Raw genomic sequence first — 26,805 nt, 5'->3', positions numbered from 1 at the left:
CCACTTTGACCACCATAGACACCAAACAACTCCTTCAGTCTCTTGATCTCAGCACCCTGCTTTAGTTTCTGTTTGGCAGAGGGCAGAGGGAACTTTATAATTTTATGGCTGAAAATGACCTTACCTATTTGTTTACTTGTCTATTGTCACACTCCCTGAATGGACTATAAGCTCCACGAGGACAGGCACCTTGTCTGTCTTGCTCATTGATTTCGGTGACAGACACAGTGCCTGTCACATGGTGGGAGCTCAGTCAACATGTACAGAGTAAGCAGATGGCTGGTTAGATGGTTGGATGTGTGATATGTAGCAGGACGAGCCATAGACAAAACTCCTCAGACACTGGATTAAAGAAGGAAGAGGTTTATTCTGCCGGGAGTGTTGACAGACTTGCGTCTTAAGAGCCGAGCTCCCCGAAAAAGAAATTCTTGGCCTTTTTAAAGGTTTATAACTTTAAGGGGTTCACATGAAAGGGTCATGGTAAATCGAGCAAGCTGGGAAACATGACTGGGGGCTACATGCATCAGCTAACAGAATAGAAAGTTTTGCAATGCTTTCTCATACAATGTCTGGAATTTACAGATAACACAAGTAGTTTAGGTCAGGGGTTGATGTTATTACTATTACTTTTTAAACTCCTAGGACCGGGTGGTGGTGCCAAGGTTGTCTGGCTATTTATCTTACTTCTGTTTCTTTCTAACTTTTTGCTTTCTCTTTCCTCCTGTCTTGTGAACTAGGCAAGGTAGGGGGAGGAGAGCAGCAGGAGTAGTAGTGGTCTCCTTCCTTAATTGGATGAGAAGTTGAAAGGATAGGTAGGCGGCTTGCAGGGGATAGTGCGTGCCTGGATGGATAGGTAAATGGATACGTGGGTGGGTGAATCAATCATAATTTTACCAACCATTCCCCAATTTCACAGAGTGCTTCCCCATGATATTTTTAATAGCTTTGAAAAAGTAAGCAATGCAAATGGCGAGGAAGTCGGATAGCGAGTGTCTTGGGAAACCTGACTCCTCCAGGGCCATTGCCTAGGGGCCCAGGCCTGGGCAGTTGTCCAAGCTCCCGGCTGAGGGGGCTGGCCTGGAGATTGGGAGGGTGCTGAGATTCTCCGATGTCCTCTCGGGCGTTCATTCACCCCATGCCCAGGGCCTCACTGCCATGCCTCTGTTTTGTCCCCTTTGCAGTGGGTCGGAAGCAGTTCATGAGGTTTGAATGGGCAAACTACGCAGCTGAGGCCCTGGGCTGCGAGTATGAGGAGCTGAACACGGCCACCTTCAAGCACCACCTTCGACAGATCATCCAGCAAATGACGTTTGGGCCAAGCCGAAGGGGCCTCGAGGATGAGGAAACCAGCTCAGGTACATGGCTGCTGCCTCTTTGGGTGAGCTGGGCCCCCTTCTGGGCCAGCTCCTGGGGATACACCAGCTTTAACTTTTTATCAAAGATTTGTTAAGGGCCTACGCTATGAAGGCCTGTGTTAGATGCAGGGGAAGCCATTGTGGGTGGAAAGGGACATTGTTTCTACCTGGTCAATGCTAATGCTCAAATAACTACCTCCGTTCAGTGGCCATGAAGGCTGCTGAAACCTGGCAGGGAGCCCCACACTGTGGGGAGGGGACGCTGTGGGCAGGGCCAATGGACCAATGCATTTCCATTGGATTTCATGTTTGTTGAGCACCTACTAGGTAGGGGAAAGACTAGTCTTTCTGTTTGAGGGATGGAAATAAAGCCCGAATGGCTGATGCGAGGTGGAGGGATGGGAGAAGATGAGGGTGGAGAGCAAGGTGTGGTCAGCTCACTAAAGGTTTATAAACGAGGGCTTTTATTCTCAGACCCTTGGGAAGCCGTGGAGTGGCTTAGGCAGGGGGATGGCGTGATTTGGCTTTAAAAAGCTCAGCCTGGATGAAGGTTGGGGAGTGAGTGGGAGAAGGGAGACCCACTGGGAACCTATAAAAATCACCAGGTGATAGGTGGTGGTGGGAAGTGCTAGTGGAGACGGGGTGAGGTGGACAGATTCAGGGGCTAGTTTACAAGCTGAGGTGATAGCATGGGCCCTAAGAGAAAGACAGAGACCAGGGCTGCTAGGATTTTGGCCTCAGCAGCTGGAAGAATGAGGACGCTTTGAACTGCCGCGGAGGAAAAGCAGGAGGACTTTGTACTGTACCTGCAAGGATGTGATCTGCCGGGTCCCAAGTGTGCAGCCTCTGTGCATCTTTGGGAGCTCTCTAAGTTTGGGGTTAATGAGTAGAAGTGTTGTGAGCTGTGATTTTGGGGCCCATCTCTTGGAGCTCCTTTGCACCTTTGGAGCTGCTTCCACCTTCCAGGGAGTTCGGCGTGAGGACTGATGTCACTTGGACACCATTGGCCCTCTGTGTCTCCTTTCAGGTCTGTGCTCTGGTGTGAACTGTGGTTTTCTTGAAGATTTACCTTTCCTCTTCGACATGCACACACATTCACAGAAGCATGCACACACATGCTTGCACACACCATGTGTGCATACACACATGCACACACCACACATATGCACAGCACAACTTGTGTATGCACACGTGTGCACAGATACCAGAGAATCACACACATGAACACACATGCACCGACACTGGCATACATATACTACAAGCATGCACACCACACACACAGATATGCATGGCACGTGTGTGTGTAAACATGTGCACAGATATATATATATATAACACATACACATACCATACAACTACACACATATGCATAGACACAAGCACACGTGTGCACACATATGCACAGGCACAGACACCACACACATACTTAAGGATGGGTGCATCACACACAGGCACAGACAGATGCAGTCACCACTTTGAGTCTGAGTTAACCTCTCAGGCTGAGGTCTCAAGAGTAGACATTAAGCAGGCAGGGGACCTTCGGGCTTAGGAGAGATGCTGGGAGGCTGTGGGTTGCCTAGCAACAGCCCAGGTTGGGGGTGGATTCCGAGGAGGGGTGGGAAATGCTTTCGGGGCTGCAGTGGGCTGCCTGGAATGTACAAGCAGAATTACTCCTCCAGGCACTAGTGCGCACCGATTTGGAAACTGTGTTTTCAATTTTTAGATGGAACTAAAACTTAAGGGATGGAATTTGTGATCTGACCCCCTACACTCCTCACTCTGCTTTGTTCAATGCACCCTAATCAAGGCTGGTGATTTTAATGGGATGTACATATGTGTGTGTGTGTGTGTGTGTTCGAGCAAAATCAAGTCCACAACTGTAATTATAGTTTTTGAGCCTTTATATTCCTCCTAACATTCTAGGTAGGCACTTTTCCAATCTCATTCAGTATTCTTCATACCTGACTTTAAGCATTCCTTTGTATGGGTAGACTACAAATTACCTAACCCATTTTCTATTGTTGGGCACTCAAATCATTTCAAAAAGTGATTTTTGCCAATTTAATCAACAATTGGAAGAATCTGTGTCCCCAGAAAGCTTTATTTCTCTGAATATTTCATTAGAATAAAAGCCTAGGAGTGAAATTATTAGGGCCCAGTATACGAACACTTTATGGCTTCTAATACAAAATTGTCAAATTTCTCTCCAGAAAAAGGGAATCATAAACATTTACTGAGTGTCTACTATGTGCCAGACACTGGCAATTTAAAGGTCAACAAACCCAGGGACAGCGCCTATCTTCAGGGCATGCCCAGCCTCATGAAGGAGACACGGGTTAATAAAATAACTATACTAGAAAGATTATGCTATGGGAAGTGCTATTAGAAGCAACATAGAGCTGGGAATTGGCCTAGTGGTGGTGGTGGTGGTAGTCAAGGAAGGCTTTCCTGAGGAGGTGACATTTGGGCTGAACCCTGAGTGATGAGCAGGAGATCACTCTGGGGTGAAGGTAGGGCAGGTTACATAGGACGCTGTAGGTCCTGATAGGACACTTAGACTTTGTCCTAAGAACCTGGGGAAATAATTTCAGCAGTGGGGGAATGTGGCAAGAAAAGAAGGATTTTCTAAATTGAGTGGTCGCTACTGCTCTGCAGTGATGTCCTTGGCCCCAGGCAAGATCCCTAACCAAGAATGCTGATTCTGTCCTCTTTCCCAGGGCTCAAGATGACAGGAGTGGAGTGTGTGGAGGGGATGGCCTCAGGCTTGTACCAGGAGCTCTTTGTGGCCGTGGTCTCACTCATCAACAGGTAACGAGGCCTCTTCCTAGGCACACAGTTGGCCTCTTGCAGGTGCACAGATGAATTCACATACCAGGCAGTTGAGCAAAGTGGCAGTTTTTGAGCTGGCGAGAGGGTTTCTAAGGTGGACAGTGCTGGGTTTAACTTCCACCTTGGCCACTCACTGGCTGTGTGGTTGGTAAATCAGTTCAATTCTTTGGTCTCCCTTTCCTCATCTGTACAATAGCTCTCTCCCCAAGGACTGTTGTGAGGATTAAAAGAAATAATGAATTTGAATAACTCTTCCTGGCCAAGCGTGGTGGCTTATGCCTGTAATCCCAGTACTTTGGGAGGCTGAAGTAGGAGGATCACCTGAGATCAGGAATTGAAGACCAGCCTGGCCAACATGGAGAAAACCTGTCTCTACTAAAAATTACAAAAATTAGCTGGGCGTGGTGGTGGGCACCTGTAATCCCAGCTACTCGGGAGGCTGAGGCAGGGAGAATTGCTTGAACCTGGGAAGCAGAGGTTTCAGTGAGCCAAGATCGCACCACCACACTCCAGCCTGGGCGACAGAGCGAGACTGTCTCAAACCAAAACAAATTCTTCCTAAAAGTGATTGTAAAAATACCAATAATAAAACCTAAGTACTTTTGAGTGTCTACTGAGGGCCAGGGATTGCACTAATTGTGTAACCTGCTTTGCATCATTGAATACTCACACGGGCCCATTGTACAGAGGAGGAGGCTAAAGGTTGAAGGGGTAGAACCGAGATGCAAACACAATGCCGCATTCTCATCTCATACCTTCAGTTCCCCTGAATAGCCCAGCACTTTGCTCTCATCCATTTATTTTTCAAAATTGTCTTGCTGGGGATGGGAGCAACATGGTAGAAATTTAGAGTGGGCTGGGATGTGCCTCTGATGTGTGTCTGCGGGGCTGCAGGCACCAGGAGCCTCTGTTTTCCATCGTTATGCACAACGCACTGAGCCCATGCTTGGAAACCCTTTAAGCAGGTTTTTCAGCAGAGCTAATCCAGAGCCTAGGCAAAGGCTTGCCTTCCTCCTCTGTGAAAGCAGAAAGCATAATTAGGCTTCTGAAATCCTGTTAAAGGGATGAGGCTGGTGCGTAGCAACAGAGCAGCCGGGTTTCTCCAAGTTGTCGTGGACACAGAATCGGCTCCCTCTGACGCTGCTGAAGTAATTACCATCTGAGCCCACAGACATATTATCTAGAAACCAAGGGGATCATTCGTGCTTAGAGAGGGAGTACTGGGAGTGGGAAATGAACTGCTGGCGGAGGAAACTGCCTTCACCAGTGAAGGGCAGCTGCTTCGAGGTTTGGGTTCTCAGAGGCCACATCTGTGAAATGCTTTATTGATGATCAAAGTACCTACTACAGCGTTTATAAGCACCTAGTAGGTTTCTGTCTTGCCAAGAATGAATCGACTTCATCTTCTTGAATGTCTATGTGGTGGCTGCTCTTATTATCCCCATTTTATAGTTGGAAAACCTTGGCAAACAACAGAAGAACCAAGATTCAACTAAGGGCCCTCCAAAGCTCCTAGCTGATCATACTCATGGTGATGAGAGCAGGTGGCATTTACTGAGCACTAACCACATAGCAAACTTTGCTTTCACAGCCACGGAAGCTTATCACACCCAACCCTCACAACAGCCCTCTGAGCTAGTGACCATCATTAACTGAGACGGTCGAGGCTCAGAGAGGTTGGGCAACTCTCCCAAGACGCACATCCCCTCTGTCACAGAACAAGGATTGAAGCCCACGTGTGACTGGCTCCAAAGTCTCTTAAGTCCTGAATTTTGATGTGAATAATCCCTGTTCTGTCCACCCCTACAGATTCATCAGGAGAATTCAAGGAGGTCATAGCTTGAAAGAATTTTGTAAACTGACGTATTAAATAAAATAGTTTTTTGATTTTAATAGGCCTCTGAAGAAAGAAAAGGAGGGCCTAGGCTTCACATGGTAGCCAACTTCTGGGTGACCTTAAGCTAGTCATTTTTTTTTTTTTTTTTTTACTTTGGGCCAGTGGGAGGCAGTTTAATTCCTTTAGTCCTTATAACTATCCCTGGGATAAGCCTACTCACCCCCATCCTTATTTAACAGTTGGGGAAACCCCTGCTCAGAGAGGTTAAGTAGCTTGCCTGAGGTCACACAGCATGTAAGAGGTGAGCTTGGTTTTGAAACCAGGTCTGCTGGAGGCTTGGATCAGTGTTCTCCTAGATTCCACGCCATCTCAGACATTCCACCTCTCTCTTCTGTCCCTAGATCCTTCTCCTCCCACCATCTCTCCATGGCCTCCATCATGGTGGTGGACTCTCCAGGCTTCCAGAACCCCCGGCACCAGGGCAAGGACCGGGCGGCCACCTTTGAGGAGCTGTGCCACAACTACGCCCATGAGCGCCTGCAGCTGCTGTTCTACCAGTGGACCTTTGTCTCCACGCTACAGCGATATCAAGAGGTAGGCCTGGGCTGGAGCAGGGCCTTCACCAGAGCTCTGTGGGCGTTGTGAGGTCAGCTGGGAAGGGATGGGATTCTCATTCCCCAGTAGCCTGCAGCTTCACCCTGTTCGGTTCACCAGAGAACAAAGCCCTTTCCCCGGGCCTGGTTCCCCAGACCCTCTGTTGCTCCCTCCACAGCCCAGCCTCCCCCTGCCGCCCTTCTGAACCCCGCAGCCCAGAAGCACCAAGGAACTTGGGCTTCCCCAGTCCTTGCTTCCACGGCTGTCCTTTCTTTGGGATGACTGCTTCATCCTCTCCCACTTCACTTAAGCAGAAGGCTCCTCCAAGGGTCAGTCTGCATCTGCCCAAGAGGGGAATGCCGTTCGAGTCCTGTGGGTGGGTGGAAGCTGTGGGCTCCACACCCCTCTGCAGTGCAGCACGGTGAGTCTCACAAAGTTGAAGCTGCATGCACCACAAAACCCAGCAATTCCTCTTCTAGGAGGCACCTGAGAGAAACTGTGTGTGAACCAGGAAGCATGTACAGGCATGATCCTGCCAGCCCTTCTTTTCCCATAAAAAAAAAAAGAAAGATTAAGTTGAAATATAAGGCCAGGCACGGTGGCTCATGCATGTAATCCCAGCACTTTGGGAGGCCGAGGCAGGTGGATCACCTGGGGTCAGGAGTTCAAGACCAGCCTGACCAACATGGCAAAACCCCATCTCTACTAAAAGTACAAAAATTAGCCAGACTCAGTGGCGCACACCCGTAATCCCAGCTACTCGAGAGGCTGAGGCAGGAGAATCGCTTGAACCTGGGAGGCGGAGGTAGTGGTGAGCCGAGATTGCGCCACTGCACTCCAGCCTGGGTGACAAAGAGAGACTCCATCTCAAAAAAATAATAAAAAAAAATAATATAATAATAAAATAAAATTTACAAAGAAAAGTACATAAACCAGAAGCACATAGCTCAGTGAATTTACCCAAATGAACATACATGTGTCTCTATCACCTGCGTGAAAATGAGAGCATTTTCAGTTCCCCGTATGACTCCCACCTTCTTCCCTGAAGGTGTGACCACTTTTATTCCAACAAGTACCACTGGCAGAATATTAGAAATGGCCATATTTTTTCATAAGTTGAATAATATAGAATAATAGGTATTGAAGTTACAGTCATTTCTTTGGTTGGCAATAAAAATAAAGCACCAACATAAATGAATCTCAAGCAGATGACGCTGATGAAACCTGAGGTCTGATCCTACTCTGTCGCTTATTGGCTGTGTGGCCTTAGGAAAGACACTCACCCTCTCTGACCCTCAATTTTTTTACATGGAAAACAGAGGTAATAATACTTTTGTATCAGTTATGATTTGCCATAATAATGCTGCATAATAAACTACCCTCAAATGTAGTGGCTTAGAAAAAAATCTTTGGTTGTTGCTTGCAAGTGTCTGGATGGCCTGGGCAGCTCTCTTGGTCCAGGATAGTTCTTGAGCTTGTGTTCGGATTCAGGTGTAGGTTGGGGTAGACGGCTCTGATGATCTTGGTGGGGCTCGCTCATGTGTGGGATCAGCTGGCCATGAGCGGATCTAGGCAGGCCTTGTCTGGGGTAACCTTGTCCCTGTTCTGCAAATGTCCCATCCTCCAGCAGGCTAGCCTGGGCTGTCCTCATAGTGCTGGGCAGGGTTCCAAGAGAGCAAGCAGAAGCGTGCAGGGGACCTTGAGGCCTAGACTTGAGGCTTGCACAGAATCACTTCCACTGTGGTCTGTGAGTCATAACAGGTCTGAGGCTGAGCATGGATTCAAGGGATAGGAAAACAGGCTCCACTTAATGATGGAGGCACTGCAGTGTCACTCTGCAGACAGTATGGATATAGGGAAGTGCAGAGAACCGGGGTTGTTTTTTTTTTTTTTTTTTTTTTTTTTTTGAGAAGGAGTCTCGCTCTTTCACCCAGGCTGGAGTGCAGTGGCACGATCTCGGCTCACTGCAGGCTCCGTCCCGAACCGGGGTTGTTTTATGATCATTGTTACCAGACTCCCCAAAGGGGCAGTTTTGAACATTTAATGAACAAGAATGAAGAGTGTAACAGCTATTTTATTTTTCCCATAATATTTCACTTATTTCTGATTATCAGTGTAATACATTTTTCATTAAAACACTGGAAAGTTCATATAAGTACAAAGAAACTAAAGATACCGTCTCCTTTAGCCCTTCTATCCAGAGGCAACCACTGTTACTATTCTGTTTTTTTGTTTGTTTGTTTTTTGTTTTTTACCATTTTCCCTTTATTATGTTGTCTCTGGATTTTGGATCTTCCTGTATACATAAGTTTGTTGTCTATCATTTTCCTCACAGTATTACATTATTCACATAACCTCCTTCCACTTACAAATCTTAGTAAATCTGCTTGCAGTGGTTAGATCTGATTGTATTCCCTCTCCTATCGACGTCAGGGTAGTTTCTAAGTTTGAGGCTTTGTAAACAATACTGCGATGAACATCTTTGCCCACAGAATTTCCTAGACATTTCTGGTGACTTTTTAAAATTTTCTGTTTTTTAGATGGAGGTTCGCTCTTGTCACCCAGGCTGGAGTGCAATGGAGCGATCTTGGCTCACTGCAACCTCTGCCTCCCGGGTTCAAGCGATTCTCTTGCCTCAGCCTCCCAAGTTGCTGGGATTACAGGCGCCCGCCACCACGCCCGACTAATTTTTGTATTTTTAGTAGAGATGGGGTTTCACCATGTTGGCCAGGCTAGTCTCGAATTCCTGACCTGAGGTGATCCGCCTGCCTCGGCCTCCCAAAGTGCTTGGATTACAGGCATGAGCCACAGCACCCAGCTTCTGGTGACATTTTTGTGGCAACTATTATTCCCCATAGTTTACACTTGTTACTTCCAGCACTGAACACTCAGCCTAGCAGTCATTAGGTTCTCAGTAAATATTTTAAAAGTCTGGACTGAGTTATCAGTTTCTGATAAAGCTCTCAGCGTGATGGCCGACGCCCTGCATGATAAGCAGAATGTCATTGGAACGTTCGTTGATTTACAGTCTTTCTTCCCACACAAAGGCTGAAAGGTGATGAATAAACAAACAACCCCATTAGCAACTGGAAAAATTAATTAAACAGACATTTCTCCAAAGGTTTACAAATGCACACAAAAAGAAGCTCACCATCACAAATCGTAAGAGAAATGCAAATCCAAACCACATTGAGACACCACCTCCCACACACTATAATGGCTACTAAAAAAAAATCAGAAAATAACAAGTGTTGGGGTGATATGGAGAAATTTGAACCCTTGTGCAGTATTGGTGGGAATGTAAAATAGTGCAGCCGCTGTGGAAAACAGAATGGTGGACCTCAAAACCTAAAAAAATAGAATTCCCATGTGATTCAGCAATTCCATGTCTGGGTATATACTCAAAAGAATTGAAATCAGAGACTCAAACGGGTATTTGTGCACTAGATTGCAGCATTATTCACAATAGCCGAAAGGCAGAAGCAACTTGTGTGGATTGCAGTTGACAGGCGATGGACAAGCAAAATGAGATATGCACATTACAAGATACGCACTTACTAGGAAGTATTATTCAGCCTTCAAAAGGAAGCACATTCTGACAAAATGGTACAGGCTGGATGAACCCTGAGGACATTATGTTAAGTTATGTAAGTCAGACACAAAAGGACAAATACTGTATGATTTCACTTACATAAGCTACTTAGAAAAGTCAAGATCAGATGCACAGAAAGTAGGATGCTGGGGGAGAAGGAAATAGGGAGTTAAGTCTCATGGGTACAGAGATTCCGTTTTGAAAGACGAAGAAAGTTCTGGAGATGGTTGGTGGTGATGGGTGCACAACAACATGAATGTACCTTATACCACTGAACTGTATACTTAAAATGACTAAAATGGTAAATTTTCTGCTATGTATCTTTTGCCAAAATTTTAAAAACGATTTTTTTAAAGGGCCAAGAGGTGATGGAAGTCCTCTCTGCTTTTTCCTTCTTCAGAAGTTTTCGTCCCTCTTCAGCTCACTAAAAGCGCTAACTTTTAAATCCTGTTATTTTCCAGGAAGGTGTTCCTGTGCAGTTTGACCTCCCGGACCCCTCCCCAGGGACCACCGTGGCTGTTGTGGATCAGAATCCCTCTCAGGTAACACAGGGCCCAGCTAACCCAGGCTCTCAGATGCCAGTTGGCCATATTGAAATGCTCGTGGATTTGAGTCTTCAGTCTACTAGTTGTCAATGCCGTCTGCACCTAGACTTACCCCGGCATCATTGGCAATATGGATGCCTGGGACCCACCCCCGGATTCTGTGTAAATTGGTCTGGGAGTGTGGCCTGAACAGTGGAAAATTTTTTTTTTTTTTTTTTTTTTTTTTTTTTGATACGGAGTCTCGCTCTATCGCTAGGGCTGGAGTGCAGTGGCGCAATCTCGGCTCACTGCAAGCTCCGCCTCCCGGGTTCACGCCATTCTCCTGCCTCAGCCTCTCTGAGTAGCTGGGACTACAGGCGCCTGCCACCACGCCCGGCTAAATTTTTTGTATTTTTAGTAGAGACAGGGTTTCACCGTGGTCTCGATCTCCTGGCCTCGTGATCCGCCCGCCTCAGCCTCCCAAAGTGCTGGGATTACAAGCGTGAGCCACCGTGCCCGGCCATGAACAGTGGAAATTTAAGCGTCATCAGGTTGAGAACCGCTGCTCTCCTTTATGTCTGAGTCTATGTCTTAGAATAGACTCATGCCTGGGAACCTGAGGCCTGAGCCAAAGCAAGTTCAGGGCTCACGGCCAGAGGCCACCAGCCACTCTGGCCTGGAAAGGTCAGATGTTTGAATGAAGGTGCTGTGCCTAGCAGAGACTGGGGACCTTGGGGACTGGAGAACAGGGGACCATGTTGGGTTCAGGGCCCTGAACTCATTCGGGGGCAGACAGGCATTAGTTTGAGGGAAGCTGAGTCTTTACCTCACTCTCTCCATCCCTAGAACTCACTTTGCTACCCCAGATCTGCGTCTCTGCTCAACTCAGAACTGCCCGTGACAATTTCACTTGATTTTTTTTTTGTCTCCTCTTCACATTTTAGTACAAAAGTACTTGGGCCATGGAACCTGCCATGCTTGGGTCCAATCTTGGTAACCTTGGGCGTGTTGCTTCACCTCTCTGAGCCTCAGTTTCCTCATTTCCAGAATGGGGATGCTACTTTCTCTGGGTTGCTGTGAATATCAATGAGATACTGCACATAAGGCACCTGGCATGATGCTTGGCACACAGGAGGTGCCCTGCCGGTGGCATCAATCCTGCCATCTGACACTGCAGGCTGCCCCTGCCCTTTTCTTCCTTCCTTGTCTCCTGCTGACCAGAGATGGCTTGCAAGCTTTCTCTTGGCACACAGTGGGCTGCACCCATCATTGCAAAGCCCTCTCCTGTGTAAGCCTGGCTGGCTGTTCTCAGTGTGTTCTTCTGGTTGGCATCTGTCTAGTTCATTTCCTTCCACACGGTGCTTCCTCACCTGTGCCTCTCCTGGGAAAGGGTGGGCCTGAAGGGCTGATTTAGCAGTGTTGGCTGGGAAGGGCGGGGTAGTCTCCAGGGCCTGTGGCTGCAAACAGCTACCTTCTTTTTTTTTTTTTTTTGAGGCAGAGTCTCACTCTGTCACCCAGGCTGGAGTGCAGTGGCACGATCTTGGCTCATTGCAACTTCTGCCTCCCAGATTCAAGCGATTCTCTTGCCTCAGCCTCCTGAGTAGCTGGGATTACAGGCATGCACCACCATGCCCACCCTTAACAACTATTTTCTGAGGACCTTCTGAGCATGGGCTGGCTATCAGTTTCAGCCCCAGTAAAGAAGGCCAAGGTGAAGGATGCCTGGGATCCAGTTCCAGCTCTGCATCTTTGACTCTCCATCCAGGAGACCCTGGATGTGCCCCTTCCCCTCTCTGGGCCTCTGGGGGGTGTGGATTCCTCAGTTAGGGTGACCAACTGTCCTGGTTCGCATAGGACATTCCCAGCTTTAGCACTGAAAGTTTCATGTCCCAGGCACAGTAGGACAGTTGGTCACTGTGCATATTGCATTTCCTCTATAACTACTTGGTGGTCTTTTTTTGGTTGTGCCAACTCCTTTTGGGCCCTCAGAGAGGCCCTTTAAACTCCCCAGGCCTCTCTCAGTTTCCCATATGCAAAATTACAGGGTTGACTAGATGGTCTCTGAAGCTTGTGGCTAGATTTAAAATTCTACATCAGTGCTATTGACTCATGTTCACCTTCTTCTCTGAAATGTTGTTTGAGTGCTTGTTGTTCTTCTTTCCTCCCCAAGATTTTAGTTTAAAAAATACAAGGACTTCTTAGAGGAAATGATACAGACAGAATTAATCCTTTCTCGTTTGTGCGCAAATAGACCAGCTGCCTGTATCTCTCTAGAAATGTGTAATTTCCAGATGGTTCCCCTTGTTAAATCCCCACCATGGCCCTCCAAGGAAGGTATTTTCAGTCTCCATTACACAGGAGGAAACAAGGCTCAGAGAAGTGTAGTAAGTTGCCCAAGGCCACACAGGAGGTGAGCACAGAGGCAGGATTCAGACAGCTTGCAAATGAGAGGTTGCTGTAGCTTCAACACTGAGAGTCTGGGGTGATTGGGAGCATGGTTTTGGGTAGGCACGTTCTGAGTCCTGATGCTTGGGACTTGGATGCTCCCATTCCCCATCGGTGGGAAGAGAAGCCCAAGACAGGCTTCTGATGGGCATCAGGGCCCTTCAGTGAATCCTGGGTCTCCCTCCAGGTCCGCTTACCAGCTAGAGGAGGTGCCCAGGGCGCCAGAGGCCTTTTCTGGGTCTTGGATGAGGAAGTCCGTGTAGAGGGCTCCAGCGACAGTGTGGTGCTCGAGCGTCTGTGTGCTGCCTTCGAGAAGAAAGGAGCTGGGACTGAAGGTAAGGAAGCAAGGGGCTGGGGATGGGGCCTGAGTCCAGCCTGGGTGTTGGAATCTGTCCTTCTCGGCTGCAGGAAAAGCCCTGACAAGGCCTGCACAGAGGCCCCAATGTGCAGAGGTGAATGTGCATGAACCTGTGTATGCTTTCATTCATTCAAGTATTCAGTGAACACATTGAGCAGCCACCATGTGCTGGGTACTGTTCCATGTGTTAGTTAACCAGCCTGGCGTGGGGCATTCCTCATGGGGAAGGGACAAGCTCACAGCCAAGCACATGCGTGCACAATGAGCCTGCAACTGCACTCTGATGGGGAGCATCAGGGTGTTTTTCATTTTTCTGGTAGCCAGCGGGAGATGTGTGCAGATGAATCTGACAGAGAGCCAGGAACATGATGCAGGACAAGTTTGGAGATGGCTTCTGGGTTCAGACTGCAGAGGCTGTTGCTGGTCATGCAAAGGTCTTAACCCTAGAGCAACGAGAAGCCATGAAGGATTCTAGGCAGTGGCAGGCATGATGAGCTTCATGTTCTGGAAAGTTCCCCGAGGTTGTAGTGTGAAGATACGGTAGGAAGGCAGGTGGCCGGGGTGAGAGAGGAGCTGGCCTGCCCCAGGAGGGCAGCTAACGGATGCTGGGCTTAATACCTCAATGATGGGACAATCTGTGCAGTAAATCACCATGGCACATATTTACCTATATGACAGGAGGTAGAAGCCTCTGGAGGTGTTTAGCAGGTAAAGTCCATAGTGCTCGGTGGGAGTTGGATTGGTGGAAGGGGGAGCAAGAGGGGAGATGAAGACGTGAAACCAGAACAAAGTGATCATGAGATTTGGTATCTATAGGCTCCAAGTTGAAGTCCAATTATTTCCACTTTCCCCTGCGTGATGTGGGGCAAACCTCTTGTAGTCTTAGTTGATGAGCTTTTAAAATGGGGAAAGAAGTCACCCCTGGCCCCTTTTTCTCTAGAATTTCGCTACGATGATTGGGTAGTATTATGTGCATGCAGAGCTTTGTCACCAGGGTCAAGGTGTTGCAGGTTTATTGATGAGGATGAGGTTGCTGATGGTGATGGAGAACATGATTCCGGGGTTGGGGAGTGTTGCATGTACTCCACTCATGGATATCTTCTGGTAGGATTCTGTCCCACACTTGGAGATACATATTCTTATTCAAAAACTGAGTTCCAGAAATCTTTGTGCAAGGTCACCCAGAGGAGAAGGGTCAAAAGGCAGATTCAAAACATGGTTTCTCTGGATCTGAGACTCAGATCCCTACACCACTAGTCACTTAAGAAGGCAAATGTCCTGGCCGGGCGCAGTGGCTCACGCCTGTAATCACAGCACTTTGGGAGGCCGAGGTGGGTGGATCACTTGAGGTCGAGTTTGAGACCAGCATGGCCAACATGGTGAAACCTCATCTCTACTAAAAATACAAAAAATTAGCTGGGTGTGATGGTGCACGCCTGTAGTCCCAGCTACTCGGGAGGCTGAGGCAGGAGAATCTCTTGAATCCAGGAGGTGGAGGTTGCAATGAGCCAAGATCACACCACGGCACTCCAGCCTGGACAAGAGTGAAATTCCGTCTCAAAAAAAAAAATAATAATAAGGCAAATGCACTTAGTGGTCTTATCAGTCCCAACCCTCTTTGAGGCCAGAAAATATGGATGGAGCACCTAATATGTGGCAGCCACTGTCCTAGCCCAGGAGATGCATCTTCCAGCAGAGAAGAGACAATAAAGCAGGTGCGTCTGAAAGAAGACTAAGGACTGTGACTCTGGTTGAGGTCACTGAGAGAATGAGGCTTGGCAGAGAAGATGTCCAAGGACGAGGTTCTGGGACATTCCTCTGTCAAGGTGTCAGGGACAAGGCAAAAAAACCAGCACAGGAGACCGAGGTGTGGCCAGGGAGGCAGGAGGGAAAGCCAGGAGAATGTGACTCCCTGGAAGCCACAGGAGGGATCGACCTTATCAAATGCGGCTGAAAGGTCAAGTGAGGTGTGGGCTGGGGAATGACCATTGGATTTGGCCTCGTTGAAGTCATCGGAGATGTAGACAGATGCATCTTGATGGAATGTTTTGGGCGATTGTCCAATTGGAACAGTTTATAAGAAATTGGGAGAAGAGCCACTATCCAGTGAGTGAGTGCTGGCAGAAGCTTCCACCCTTTGGTGACCAGCAGAGGCTTCTGTCTGAGACATTCATGGCGGATTCCTGTGCCCACATCAGGACAGGATTGTCTAACCAGTGAAGCAGCAACAGCATCTGATGCCTCCTGCAGCTCTCTCTGGAGCAAGCTCACAGTGCAAATTCCTAAATTATTCCCAGAGAGCTCGGCTCTGCCAGTGACTGGTGCAGAGCTGACTTCTGTGCCCATCATGGAGGCACAGTGCCTGGTGTTCTGGGGGCCCATGAAAATGTTGTTTTTAATTTTTTTTAAATTTTAAGGTCAGGGGTACATGTGCAGGATGTGGAAGTTTGTTATATAGGTAAATGTGTGCCATGGTGATTTACTGCACAGATTGTCCCATCACTCAGGTATTAAGCCCAGCATCCATTAGCTATTCTTCAAGATGCTCTCCCTCCTCATCCTACCATGTGCCCAGTGTGTGTTGTTCTCTCCCAGAAAACGTTTTAATTTCTGGAAAGAAAAATTACTTTTAGGCCAAGTGCAATTCTTTAATATATGCCTATATATTAAATTATACACACACACAAATATATATATATATATATATGGAGAGAGAGAGAGAGAGAGACGGAGTTTCACTCTTGTCGCCCAGGCTGGAGTGCAGTGGTGTGATCTCAGCTCACTGCAACCTCTGCCTCGTGGGTTCAAGCAATTCTCCTGCCTCAGCTTCCCGAGTAGCTGGGATTACAGGCACCTGCCACTATGCCTGGCTAATTTTTTGTATTTTTAGTAGAGACGGGGTGTCACCATGTTGGCCGGGCTGGTCTGGAACTACTGACCTCAAGTGATCCACCCGCCTTGGCCTCCCAAAGTGCTGGGATTCCACACACACAGTCATGCACCACATAGCAGTGTTTCAGGCAACGGATTGTGTATACAAATGGTGATTCCATAAGATGGTAATACCATATTATTGCTGCACCTTTTCTATGTTTAGATATGTTTAGGTACACAAGTACTTACCATTGTGTTATGGTGGCTCACAGTATTCAGTGCGGTCACATGCTGTACATGTTTGTAGTTAGGGGCCATGGGCTGTACCCTACAGCCTATGTGTGTGGTAGGCTGTACCATCTAGGTTGGGGTAAGCATGCCCTATGGTGTTCCCACAAGGACCGAATCACCTGATAATGCAGTTCTTAGAACATATCTCCATTGCATAACTGTATGTGTGTCTGTATGTGTGTGTATATGTGTATGCCTGTGTGTAAATATATGTGTATGTGTGTGAACATGTGTGTATATATGTGTATATGTGTGTCTGTATGTGTATGTGTGTATCCGTGTGTGCCTGTATGTCTAGTTGTTTGTATATGTGAGGGTATGTATGTAGTGCGTGTGCCTGTGTGTATATATGTATGTGTGTGTGCGCCTGTGTATATATGTATGAGTGTATACATGTGTGTGCATGTGTGTATATGTGTGTATATATGATTAGTGTGTATACGTGTGTGCATGTGTGCATGTGCGTCTATATATGTATGAGTGTGTTTGTATATGCGTATGAGTGTGTTTGTATATATGTGTGTGCACGTGTGTGTGTATATATGTATGAGTGTGTTTGTGTGTGTGCATATGTGTATATGTGTGTATATATGTGTATGAGTGTGTTTGTATATATGTGTGTGTATATATATTTTCATGGAGGAAGGTGTCCATGAAAGCAAAAGTGCCTAGGGCCCAGGAAGTTGTGCCACGGCCCTGGCCGTGCTCACCCTGCAGGACTCCTGGCATTTACTTAAACCTGGCAATGATGGATTCCCCTCCACGCGGGCTGGGGTGTGAGATGTGTCTGCCTCTTTGCTAGCTGGGGAAGGAGAATGAATGAGTGGCAGAAACTGCTAGTTGTGGAGCCCTTGGTTGGAGCCAGGCCTGTGGGCTTCACTGCACCCCAGCTACAAGGAGGTGACTGAGTCCTCGCTGAGGTCCAGTGGCTTCCCAGGGCCCTGTAGGCGCTGAGCACAGGGCTAGCACTGAACCTGGGTGGCCTCGCTCCAAAGGCCAGGCGGACTTGTGACTCTCCAGGCTGTCAAAGGGACCCCTGTCTCTGTGTATGATATGGGTTCAGGATTGGAGATTTTGGGGAGTGGGGGAGACATCTCACTCAGATCCAAAAGAAGCCAGGAGAAAGAGCTGGGGAAGCCCAGGCTTTGGGCCCTAGAGCCCTGAGCTGGCTTCTGCTCACCGCTCAACTGCACTGTTGGCGACTCCTGGAAAGTCCCCTCCCGGTTCCGTAGGATGGCAGTCCTGGTGAAACCCGGGGGCTGTGGTGAGGATGGAGGCGCTGCGTGCACGGAGCATCTCCACCTCCCCCTCCTTCAGCTCTCTGCTCAGAGGTCACCTTTTAGATACCTTCCCTGCCCTGTCTGAAGCTGTCCCCCTGGCAGCCTCGCTACCCCATCACAACTCCCTGTTTCTTCCTTCAGGGCCCTTGCCAGCTCTGTGAAGTTGTGGTTGTTTCTCTGCTTGCTTGCCTGCTTGTTCATTCTCCCCACGACCCTGGGCGCTCCCTGAGGGCAGTTGCTCCTATTCCCTGTCTCCCCAGGGCCCTGATCATAACAAGGCCATATCTGCACGTTCCCCTCCCCTCTCCTGTCCCCATCACACTGCTCTCTTTGCTGCTCTTCAAACATAGCATGCATATTCCCACCTCTGGGCCCTGGCATCAGCAGCTCCTTCTGCCTGGAGGGCCCTTCTGCCACATTCCAGCCCAGTGCTGCTCATGGACTTTCCCTGACCTCCTTGTAAAAAGCGGTGACCCCTCCCTGCCTGCGATCCTGGCTCCCTCCCTGGTTTTTCTCATCCCCACTGCACTGGTCACCAGGGCATGTCCCACACTTGCTCATCAGTCATTTCCCCTTGGGGAAGGCCAGCTGCATGGTGACAGGGGCCAGGCTGGTCACCTCTGTGGGGACGACACCTGGCACACCTGGCTGGATGAGGTGCACAGTGAATACTTTTTACAAAACTGATGAATATGTGAAAACTCAGTGATCCAGAATCAATGAAATGTATTATTAAAGGGAATGTTTTCTGGATCCTGCCTTGTAGGCAAAAGAGATGGAAAGTAGGGTTGGAAGCAGAAGGCATGTGGTAGGGTGAGGCTGGAGTGGGCAGAAGGGGATTTGGCTAGATTTGTGGCCCCTCCCCTTTATCCATGAGGTCTGTGGTGTCAGTCCCAGATATCCCAAGCAGTGTGCTATAAAGCCCTCAGTACCCAAGGAAGAGACTCTGTCCACATCCTTTGCCTTAAACCCCCAGAGAAGACACATTAATTATGAGATTTTGGTTAAAAAGAAACAATAGTTCTCTTCCTCTATTGCTTTCTGGTTGGCTCTGAGTTAATGAGAACATTCAATCATCCAGAACACTTGAGGCATTCCGGCTAACCCAGGGCTCGCTGTTTATGACCTCGTTTCCTTACCTCGGGTACATTTGCTGAGTGTTCCCACAAGGGCCAGCAGGGACTGGGATCGGCTCTCATGGAGCCCAGGTGCAGTGGACAGTCAGGTGACAGGCCCTCATCAACCTCCGAGTGTGACCTGCAGAGGCTGAGGGGGTCCTGTCTGGGGGTTCAGGCTGCTGGGGGAGGTGACGGAGCCTGAAGCTGTGAGAGATATGCTGGATAAGGCTCCATCTTCCAGAAGTATCCATGGGGCTCCTGAAAGCCAAAGACTTCATGGGAAATGCTTTCATGGACAAAATTGTGGAATAAAAGTCAACTTGAGGATGAAGGAGTGAATGAGGGGAACAAGCAGGCCTGGAAGCTGGGTACTGTTTTCCAGGACATTGCCTGGGAAAATGTGGCATTTCCATGTGCTGGACATCACCCTGGACAGAGGCAGGCTTTCGGACCAGCAGACCTGTGGCCTCATCCTGCTGTGCCCCATTGGCCAAATTGCCTCATGTCTCTGAACTTCAGTGTCATCTTCTAGAAACTAGCCCAGAGATGCTCACATTACCAAACAGAGTGAAATGACTCATGCTAGCATGTGCAGCAGAGAGTGCTAGGAGCCAGTGCTTAGCAGACATCAACATCCTTTCTTCTTTCTTCCCTGTCCCCTACTCGGTCATGGTCCTTATTCAGAGCCCAGCCCTGTACTGGCTGCTGAGCCTAACAATGAGTCAGCCAGTTCCTGCTCTCCAGTTGCTTCCAGTACAGCGGAAGGAGGCAGCCAGGTAAACAGATGCCTGCAACACTGCAAATGCAGCGTGGACATTTGCGCCAAAGCCTGGTGTGTGCTTTGTCACCTTACTCCCCATGGGTGCTTTACTCTCCCACTGGCAGGGGACTTTCTTGAGGGCAGGGACTGCACAGCTCTGAAAGCCTCACAGGACACTCTTGAAACAGGGAAACTTTGCTGGAAGGGTTCTGTGCTGGTAACTTCCGTTATCCTGGACAGGGGCAATCTGGGAAGTGAGCACACAGTGACTCTAAGCAGCCACAGGTGGCAGCTGCCGTGCCCTTTACTCCTACACGGGCTCACGAAAGCTGCAGACTCTCACACTGCTTTATTTTGCAGGGAGTTCCAAGAAATGCAGGTCCTTTGTTTCCTAGCTTACTGGAGTTTAGAGGCAGCAAATTAGGATTTGAGGGGAAGACTCAGGACCCTAGTGCATGCGAGTACGTTGGCAATAGCAGGATGGGAAAGCAAAGTAAGATTGTTCGAATAGATCCAAGAGTCATGATAATCTGACCACTCTTAATAGGAATCTATCTTGGGGCCGGGTGCGGTGGCTCATGCCTGTAATCCCAGCATTTTGGGAGGCTGAGGCAGGCAGATCACTTGAGGTCAGGAGTTGGAGACCAGCCTGGCCAACATGATAAAACCCCATCTCTACTAAAAATACAAAATTAGCTGGGCATGTTGGCTTACGCCTGTAATCCCAGCTACTCAGGAGGCTGAGGCAGGAGAATCGCTTGAACCTGGGAGATGGTGGTTGCAGTGAGCCAAGATCGCTCCATTGCACTCCAGCCTGGGCAACAAGAGCGAAACTCTGTCTCAAAAAAAAAAAAAAAAAAATTCATCTGGGGCCATTTAGTGTGGAGACAGCTATCCCAAACCTGTGACTGCAACCTGTGAGTGTCACAATAGTTGAGTGATATAATAAATGAACAGCAATCCATTAATTAATCCATGCATTCATTCATTCTGCAAGCACTTCTGGACTCTCCATGTGCCAAGCATGACGCTGGGCACTGGGGATGTGAACATAAACAACACTTTGTGATTCGGGAACATCAGCAAAGGTTTAAGTGCAGTCAAGGGCAGTGACAACCATTACTGCTGACGGAGTGACCATTATGTGCTGGACACCATACTAAAATATTTTACATACATTATCTCCTTTAAGCCATAAGCCACTCTGGGAGGTATGCGTTATTTACTCCACATTTTACAGAGGAGGAAACTGTTTCTCAGAGACTTACGGGGCTCGGCACCTTTCACGCAGTAATAAATAGTAAAGAACCTAGGATTTCTCTAGCCCCCAAGATCAGGCCCATTTGTTTCTCCCACCCTGTCTCTTGGAACCAATGTGCCCATATCTCCCAAAAGTACTCCCTGTATTTATGTGGTTGATGGTATTCAAAGTGATTTTACGTGGCATACAACTAAATATTTTTAAAATATTTCATCATAATTTCCATGCCTATCAGAAAATAAACATATCTTGCACATCAAATCTGCAATATGATGCTTCTTTTAAAATGAATGTACTGTACTTGTGAAAATGTAAGTCGATCTAAAGAAAACATTCAGTAAATCACAGCCCAGGTGATATGTGGTTATATATATAGAAAAACTTGAGGAGATTGAGTGTACGGATGATGTTTGGGAAAAACAGGTATCCTAGATTTAAGAAAGCAAGAAAGAATAAAATCCACTTTGGAAATAATGTACACAAATTCACTACAGCAGGAGAAACATGGGTGCCTTCGACCATGAGCGTTAGCTATCTGGAAACACATTAAGATGGATACTGTGCATTTGAGGGATGCCAACTGATTGCAGAGTGTCCCCACCAGGCTCCAGCACTCATGCCACCATGTCTGTTTCCAGGGTCCTCTGCCCTGCGGACCTGTGAGCAGCCCCTCCAGTGTGAGATTTTCCACCAGTTGGGATGGGACCCTGTGCGGTACGACCTCACGGGCTGGCTCCACAGAGCCAAGCCCAACCTCTCAGCCCTGGATGCACCCCAGGTCCTGCAACAGTCAAAAAGGTGAGTTGGGTCAGGGCTGGGGACGGGGATGGCACATTGGAGGTGCTGTGTTTTCCTTCCCACCGAAACTACGCAGTTACGCCAACACAGTGTGGGAGGGCCAGCCCAGGAATCCCATCCCTCCATAATGGAGCAAAGAACCATAACTTGAATTGGAGCAGTGCAATGTCTCCCTGGGGCCAGAGCGAATCCAGCCGAGGAGAAAAGCTGGCCTTTTCGGGAGGTGGAACAAAAGCTAAAAAGCTGTGACTTCTTATTTTGGCACTTTGCCTTTCATTAAGTGTCTGAGAGATGATGTGACTGGAACAACTTTTATGGACATTCAAGAACTAGGGGGTCGTAAAACTGAAATGATACGTTTTGTAGCATTAAAAAAAGCTCACTGTGTTCCCTGGCTGCTGAGCCCAGAGTGCTGGCATGAGGCCGGCAGCATTCTCTGCTTTTAGTTCAGAGGGTTATTGGAAAATGCTGTGTGTGTGTGTGTGTGTGTGTGTGTGTGTGCGCGTGCATGTGCGTGTGCACACGTACCCTCCCAGGTTCAATGCTGGAATTCCTCAGGGGTAGAGCTTAGAGACAAGAAGAGAAACTGAGACCACCAGGGAGGTGCTGGTGTCTCAGATGGGCACCAGGATGAGAAAGAACCACTTATTCACTACTCCCTATGTACCTTGGATCAGCATAAACGCTTTATGAGTATCTTCTTAATCCTTATCACAACACAAGATCCTTAGTCCCATTTTACACATGAGGCAAATGGAGGCCCCGAGCAATGAAGTGGCTTGTCTTTGCTCACACAGCAAAACAGTGGCACAGTCAGGACCCAACTTGAGTCTAAGAGATGCTTGGAGAATTCCCAGGATATGATGTCAGAGCTGATTAGAAACCCACATCCAGGAGTGGAGCTCGTGAACATCCAGCTCCTGGAGAGAGATTCAGGCCAGGGATGGGGCAACAGGAGTTGCAAGCACACAGAGGACTGAATGATGACTCAGGTGGCACGGGTTGAGTCTCAGCCCTGCCCTTTGTCACCTGAGTGACCGCGGGCAGTCGCTCTCCCTCCTCTCGGTTGTTTCTACTTCCTGCACCATAAATAAGAGTTGGATGAGGCTACAAGACTCAGCGGCTATAGCTCAGCTTCGGAGACAGGAAAATGTTCAGATTCTGTTTTTCCATCTTTTAAGCTACATGACGTGGACCTCGGTTTCATAATCTGAGAAAGAGGAATGAGGTTCGAAAGCTCCCAGGTCTGATCTAAGAAGGCTTTGGTGACGTAAAGTAGCAGATGACCTATTAAAGAGCCTGGTTCATAGTTGGCTCATGGAAGAGGGTAGGCCAGTTCTGCTTTATTGGAACAGACACTTAAAAAGCTGGCACCCTTGGTGGGGCGTGGTGGCTCACTCCTGTAATCTTGGCACTTTGGGAGGCCAAGGTGGGCAGATCACGAGGTCAAGAGATTGAGGTCATCCTGGCCAACATGGTGAAACCCTGTCTTTACTAAAAACACAAAAATTAGCCGGGCCTGGTGGTGTGTGCATATAGTCCCAGCTACTCGGGAGGCTGAAGCAGGAGAATCGCTTGAACCTGGGAGGCGGAGGTTGCAGTGAGCCGAGGTTGCGCCACTGCACTCCAGCCTGGCAACAGAGCAAGACTCCGTCTCAAAAAAACCAACAACAACAACAGCAACAACAACAACAAAAACGAAAAGCTAGCATCCTGGCCGCTAACCTCAGAATCTGTCCGTGACAGGGATGTTGAGAGAAGGTACTATCTGCTCAGGTATCAGGCTGGGTATTTATTTGACATTATCTTGCAGCTCCAGAAACTGTGTGCCCAGCCTTAGTCATTCCTTCTTGCATGAAACACATGGTGTGTGCCTACTGTGTGCTAGGCCTGGTCTAGGAATAGCAGAGAGGACTTTGCCCTCTAAGAGAGTACAGGCATCATAGCATTGCTATAGGTATGTAAGTGACAAGAATATCCATAGGACAGATGCTGTAAGCCTAGGGAGGGAGGGAGCATTTGAAGGTAGAAGACAGGCATCGGGAAGGAGCTGGCATTTGCCATGAAGCAAAGCCTCACCTGGCAGGAGGGGCTGTGAATGAAGGGGAGCAGCTAGGACACATGACTATAGAGGAGGCTTTAGGAAGCAGAGGAGCAGGAAGCAAGAAGGCTTGTTCCCTTTGCCACCACCCAGTCCAAGGCTTTCCCAAGAACCTCCTAAAGCTCCTCTCTCTTTTCCCTCCTCCCCACCAGAGAGGAGCTGCGGAGTCTATTCCAGGCCCGGGCCAAGCTGCCTCCTGTGTGCCGGGCTGTGGCAGGCCTGGAGGGCACCTCCCAGCAGGCCCTGCAGAGGAGCCGCATGGTGAGGAGGACCTTTGCCAGCAGCCTTGCCGCGGTGAGGAGGAAAGCCCCGTGCTCCCAGATCAAGCTGCAGATGGTGAGTGGGCACCCTGTCTCATGGTGTCCTGGCCTTCACTGCCTCCATCCTCATCTCCTCTGGGCTGAGTCATGTGCCTACATCATCTGTAACCTCCCCAGCAAGGCCAGAGGGGCGAGCGTCACCCCACGCTCCACAGAGGAGGAAATGGGGGCTCCCAGCAGCATTGAAACTTGGCCCTGGTCACGCCCCCAGGAAGTGACTGATCCAAGTCTGAGGCCTAAGCCTGTGCTGCTTGGTGTTGAGTTGAGAGGCCTGGGGAGTTCCCACAAGCTATGAATGCCCTCTTGACTCCAGTGACACATATGAGAGCCAGACTAGCCCTGTCTGCCTTGCTTACCACTAGGTTCCCCTGGGGCAAGGCGACAGGACCCAGCTGGATGTAAATGTGCTACCTAGACCTGGAATGTGAATCTGAATAAATGAGGACATGAGATTGGTCAGTGGCCAGGCTGAGCAGAAATGAGAATGGGCTGAGACAAGGGAAGGACACCTTTAAATAAACCTTATAGTGGCCAGGCGCAGTGGCTCACACCTGTAATCCCAGTACTTTGGGAGGCCAAGGCGGGCAGATCACGAGGTCACGAGTTCGAGACCACTCTGGCCAACGTGGTAAAACCCTGTCTCTACTAAAAGTACAAAAAATTAGCTGGGCGTGGTGGCGCATGTCTGTAGTCCCCCTACTCGGGAGGCTGAGGCAGGAGAATCGCTTGAACGTGGGAGGAGGAGGTTGCAGTGAGCTGAGATCGCACCACTGCACTCCAGCCTGGCAACAGAGTTAGACTCTATCTCAAAAAAAAAATAATAATAAAAAAATAATAATAATAAAAAAATGAACCTCCTAGTGCATTATAGTGGAAATGCCCTTAGTCCGAGTTCTTGTCCTAGCTCTTCTGCCACTGGTCTGTGTGACCTGGGGCCACTCACTTGCTCTCTTCATGCCACAGTTTCTCCATCTGTTTCAACAAGAACCATTATTTCTCATGAGTACAAATCAGGCTGTAGGTGGGAGCTCCTTGGTGTGGGACATAGGGGCCCCAAAGATGCCCAGGTTGGGCTTAATGAATATTTGGGGAGGGTCCAGTCCCCTTTCTGTGTCTCTCTGAGACAACTGGCCCTGACCTCCCTCTATTTGGTCCTAGGATGCACTGACCAGCATGATCAAAAGGTCCCGGCTGCACTTTATCCACTGCCTGGTACCGAACCCTGTGGTGGAAAGCAGGAGTGGGCAGGAATCTCCAACACCACCGCAGCCTGGTAGAGACAAGCCTGGGGCAGGTGGACCTCTGGCCCTGGATATCCCAGCACTGAGGGTCCAGCTTGCTGGGTTCCACATTCTGGAGGCTCTGCGTCTGCATAGGACAGGTAAGAGACAGCCAGGACAGAGCACCTTGTCTCTGACTCCTGGGACATGTCCACCCACCAGTGGCAGCCAAGGGACGGGAGCCCCTGCCATGTGCTAGGAGCTTCACACCCAGCATCCTGGTTACTCTTCCCAGAAGTCTTCTGAGATGAGGCCACTGATGCTCAGAGAGGTGGAAGTACTTGCTCATGGTCACATTGCCTGGACGTGGCAGAGCCTAGATTAGGACCCAGGTCTCTTTGAGTCTGAAGCCCACTGTTTTTTTTTTCTTTATTTCTTCTAAAAAAAAAAACAGGATATATATACAGCACATGCAGGTTTGTTACATAGGTATATGTGTGCTATGGTGGTTAGCTGCACCTGTTGAAAAAGCCCATATTATTTCTAGAATTGCCTGTACACTCCGAGAAAACTAGGGCTGTGTTTTCCTTTTAGCCGTGAATTTCTAAGGAGCATTGTCTTGAAATAGAGGGTGGAATTTCTGTGATGAGTGATATTTTGGTGTTCACGATGCTCAGTTTGGTTTGGGAGGTTGCTGTGATCCCAGGAGATGATGATATGATTTGATGAGGACTCATATCACCCAGGGATACAGGAGGCCCTGAGGCCTAGAGGAGGGAGCTTCGTACTCTCACTGGGAGTTTGGGGAAAGCTCACAGCGATGTAATACCATAGTTAGGCCTTGAAGCATAAGAAACTGCTCACCTCTGGCAAGGGGAGGAAACATTAGGCAGAAGGATCAGCAAGTATGAAGGATGGAGGCATAAAACGGGCAGGTTTTCAGAGAAGTGGATTCAGAATGAGCGAGGGGTTGTGGGAGAAGAGGCTGAGGCATCCACCAGCGCTGGCTGCAAATAGAGGCCTCTGTTGGGTTATCTCCAGGTCCATCTGGGGAGATGATGGGCTGGCAGGGGGATGGAGGGGTTCTAGTCAAGGGATTGAAGTTTTTGGGTCTGTATTTTAGTAAGAAAATGTGCACCTGGTGTCCCCACATTAGCCAATCTTAGGAGTTGAGTTTGATCTCAGTCCTTGCTATTCTTTTCTGCCTCTCAGTCCCCAAAGGCCACCACGCTGACTCCCCTCTCTGAC

General features: G+C 48.7%; 1 protein-coding gene across 1 annotated transcript in view; it reads left to right on the top strand.

The window, feature by feature from the left end:
* The window catches only part of MYO18B (myosin XVIIIB), a 297,959-nt gene that overhangs the window by 82,863 nt on the left and 188,291 nt on the right, over window positions 1-26,805 (top strand). Inside the window, exons 13-20 of the mRNA XM_063623416.1 lie at window positions 1,182-1,355; window positions 4,073-4,163; window positions 6,423-6,615; window positions 10,669-10,749; window positions 13,364-13,511; window positions 21,757-21,916; window positions 24,170-24,353; window positions 25,496-25,718. Coding sequence (XP_063479486.1) covers window positions 1,182-1,355; window positions 4,073-4,163; window positions 6,423-6,615; window positions 10,669-10,749; window positions 13,364-13,511; window positions 21,757-21,916; window positions 24,170-24,353; window positions 25,496-25,718 — 1,254 coding nt within the window. The remainder of the gene's footprint in view (window positions 1-1,181; window positions 1,356-4,072; window positions 4,164-6,422; window positions 6,616-10,668; window positions 10,750-13,363; window positions 13,512-21,756; window positions 21,917-24,169; window positions 24,354-25,495; window positions 25,719-26,805) is intronic.

The sequence above is a fragment of the Symphalangus syndactylus genome, chromosome 18 (genome assembly GCF_028878055.3).
Source record: "Symphalangus syndactylus isolate Jambi chromosome 18, NHGRI_mSymSyn1-v2.1_pri, whole genome shotgun sequence".
In the NCBI taxonomy this organism is placed as follows: Eukaryota; Metazoa; Chordata; class Mammalia; order Primates; family Hylobatidae; genus Symphalangus; species Symphalangus syndactylus.
This window is presented reverse-complemented; position numbering and strand designations above follow the sequence as displayed.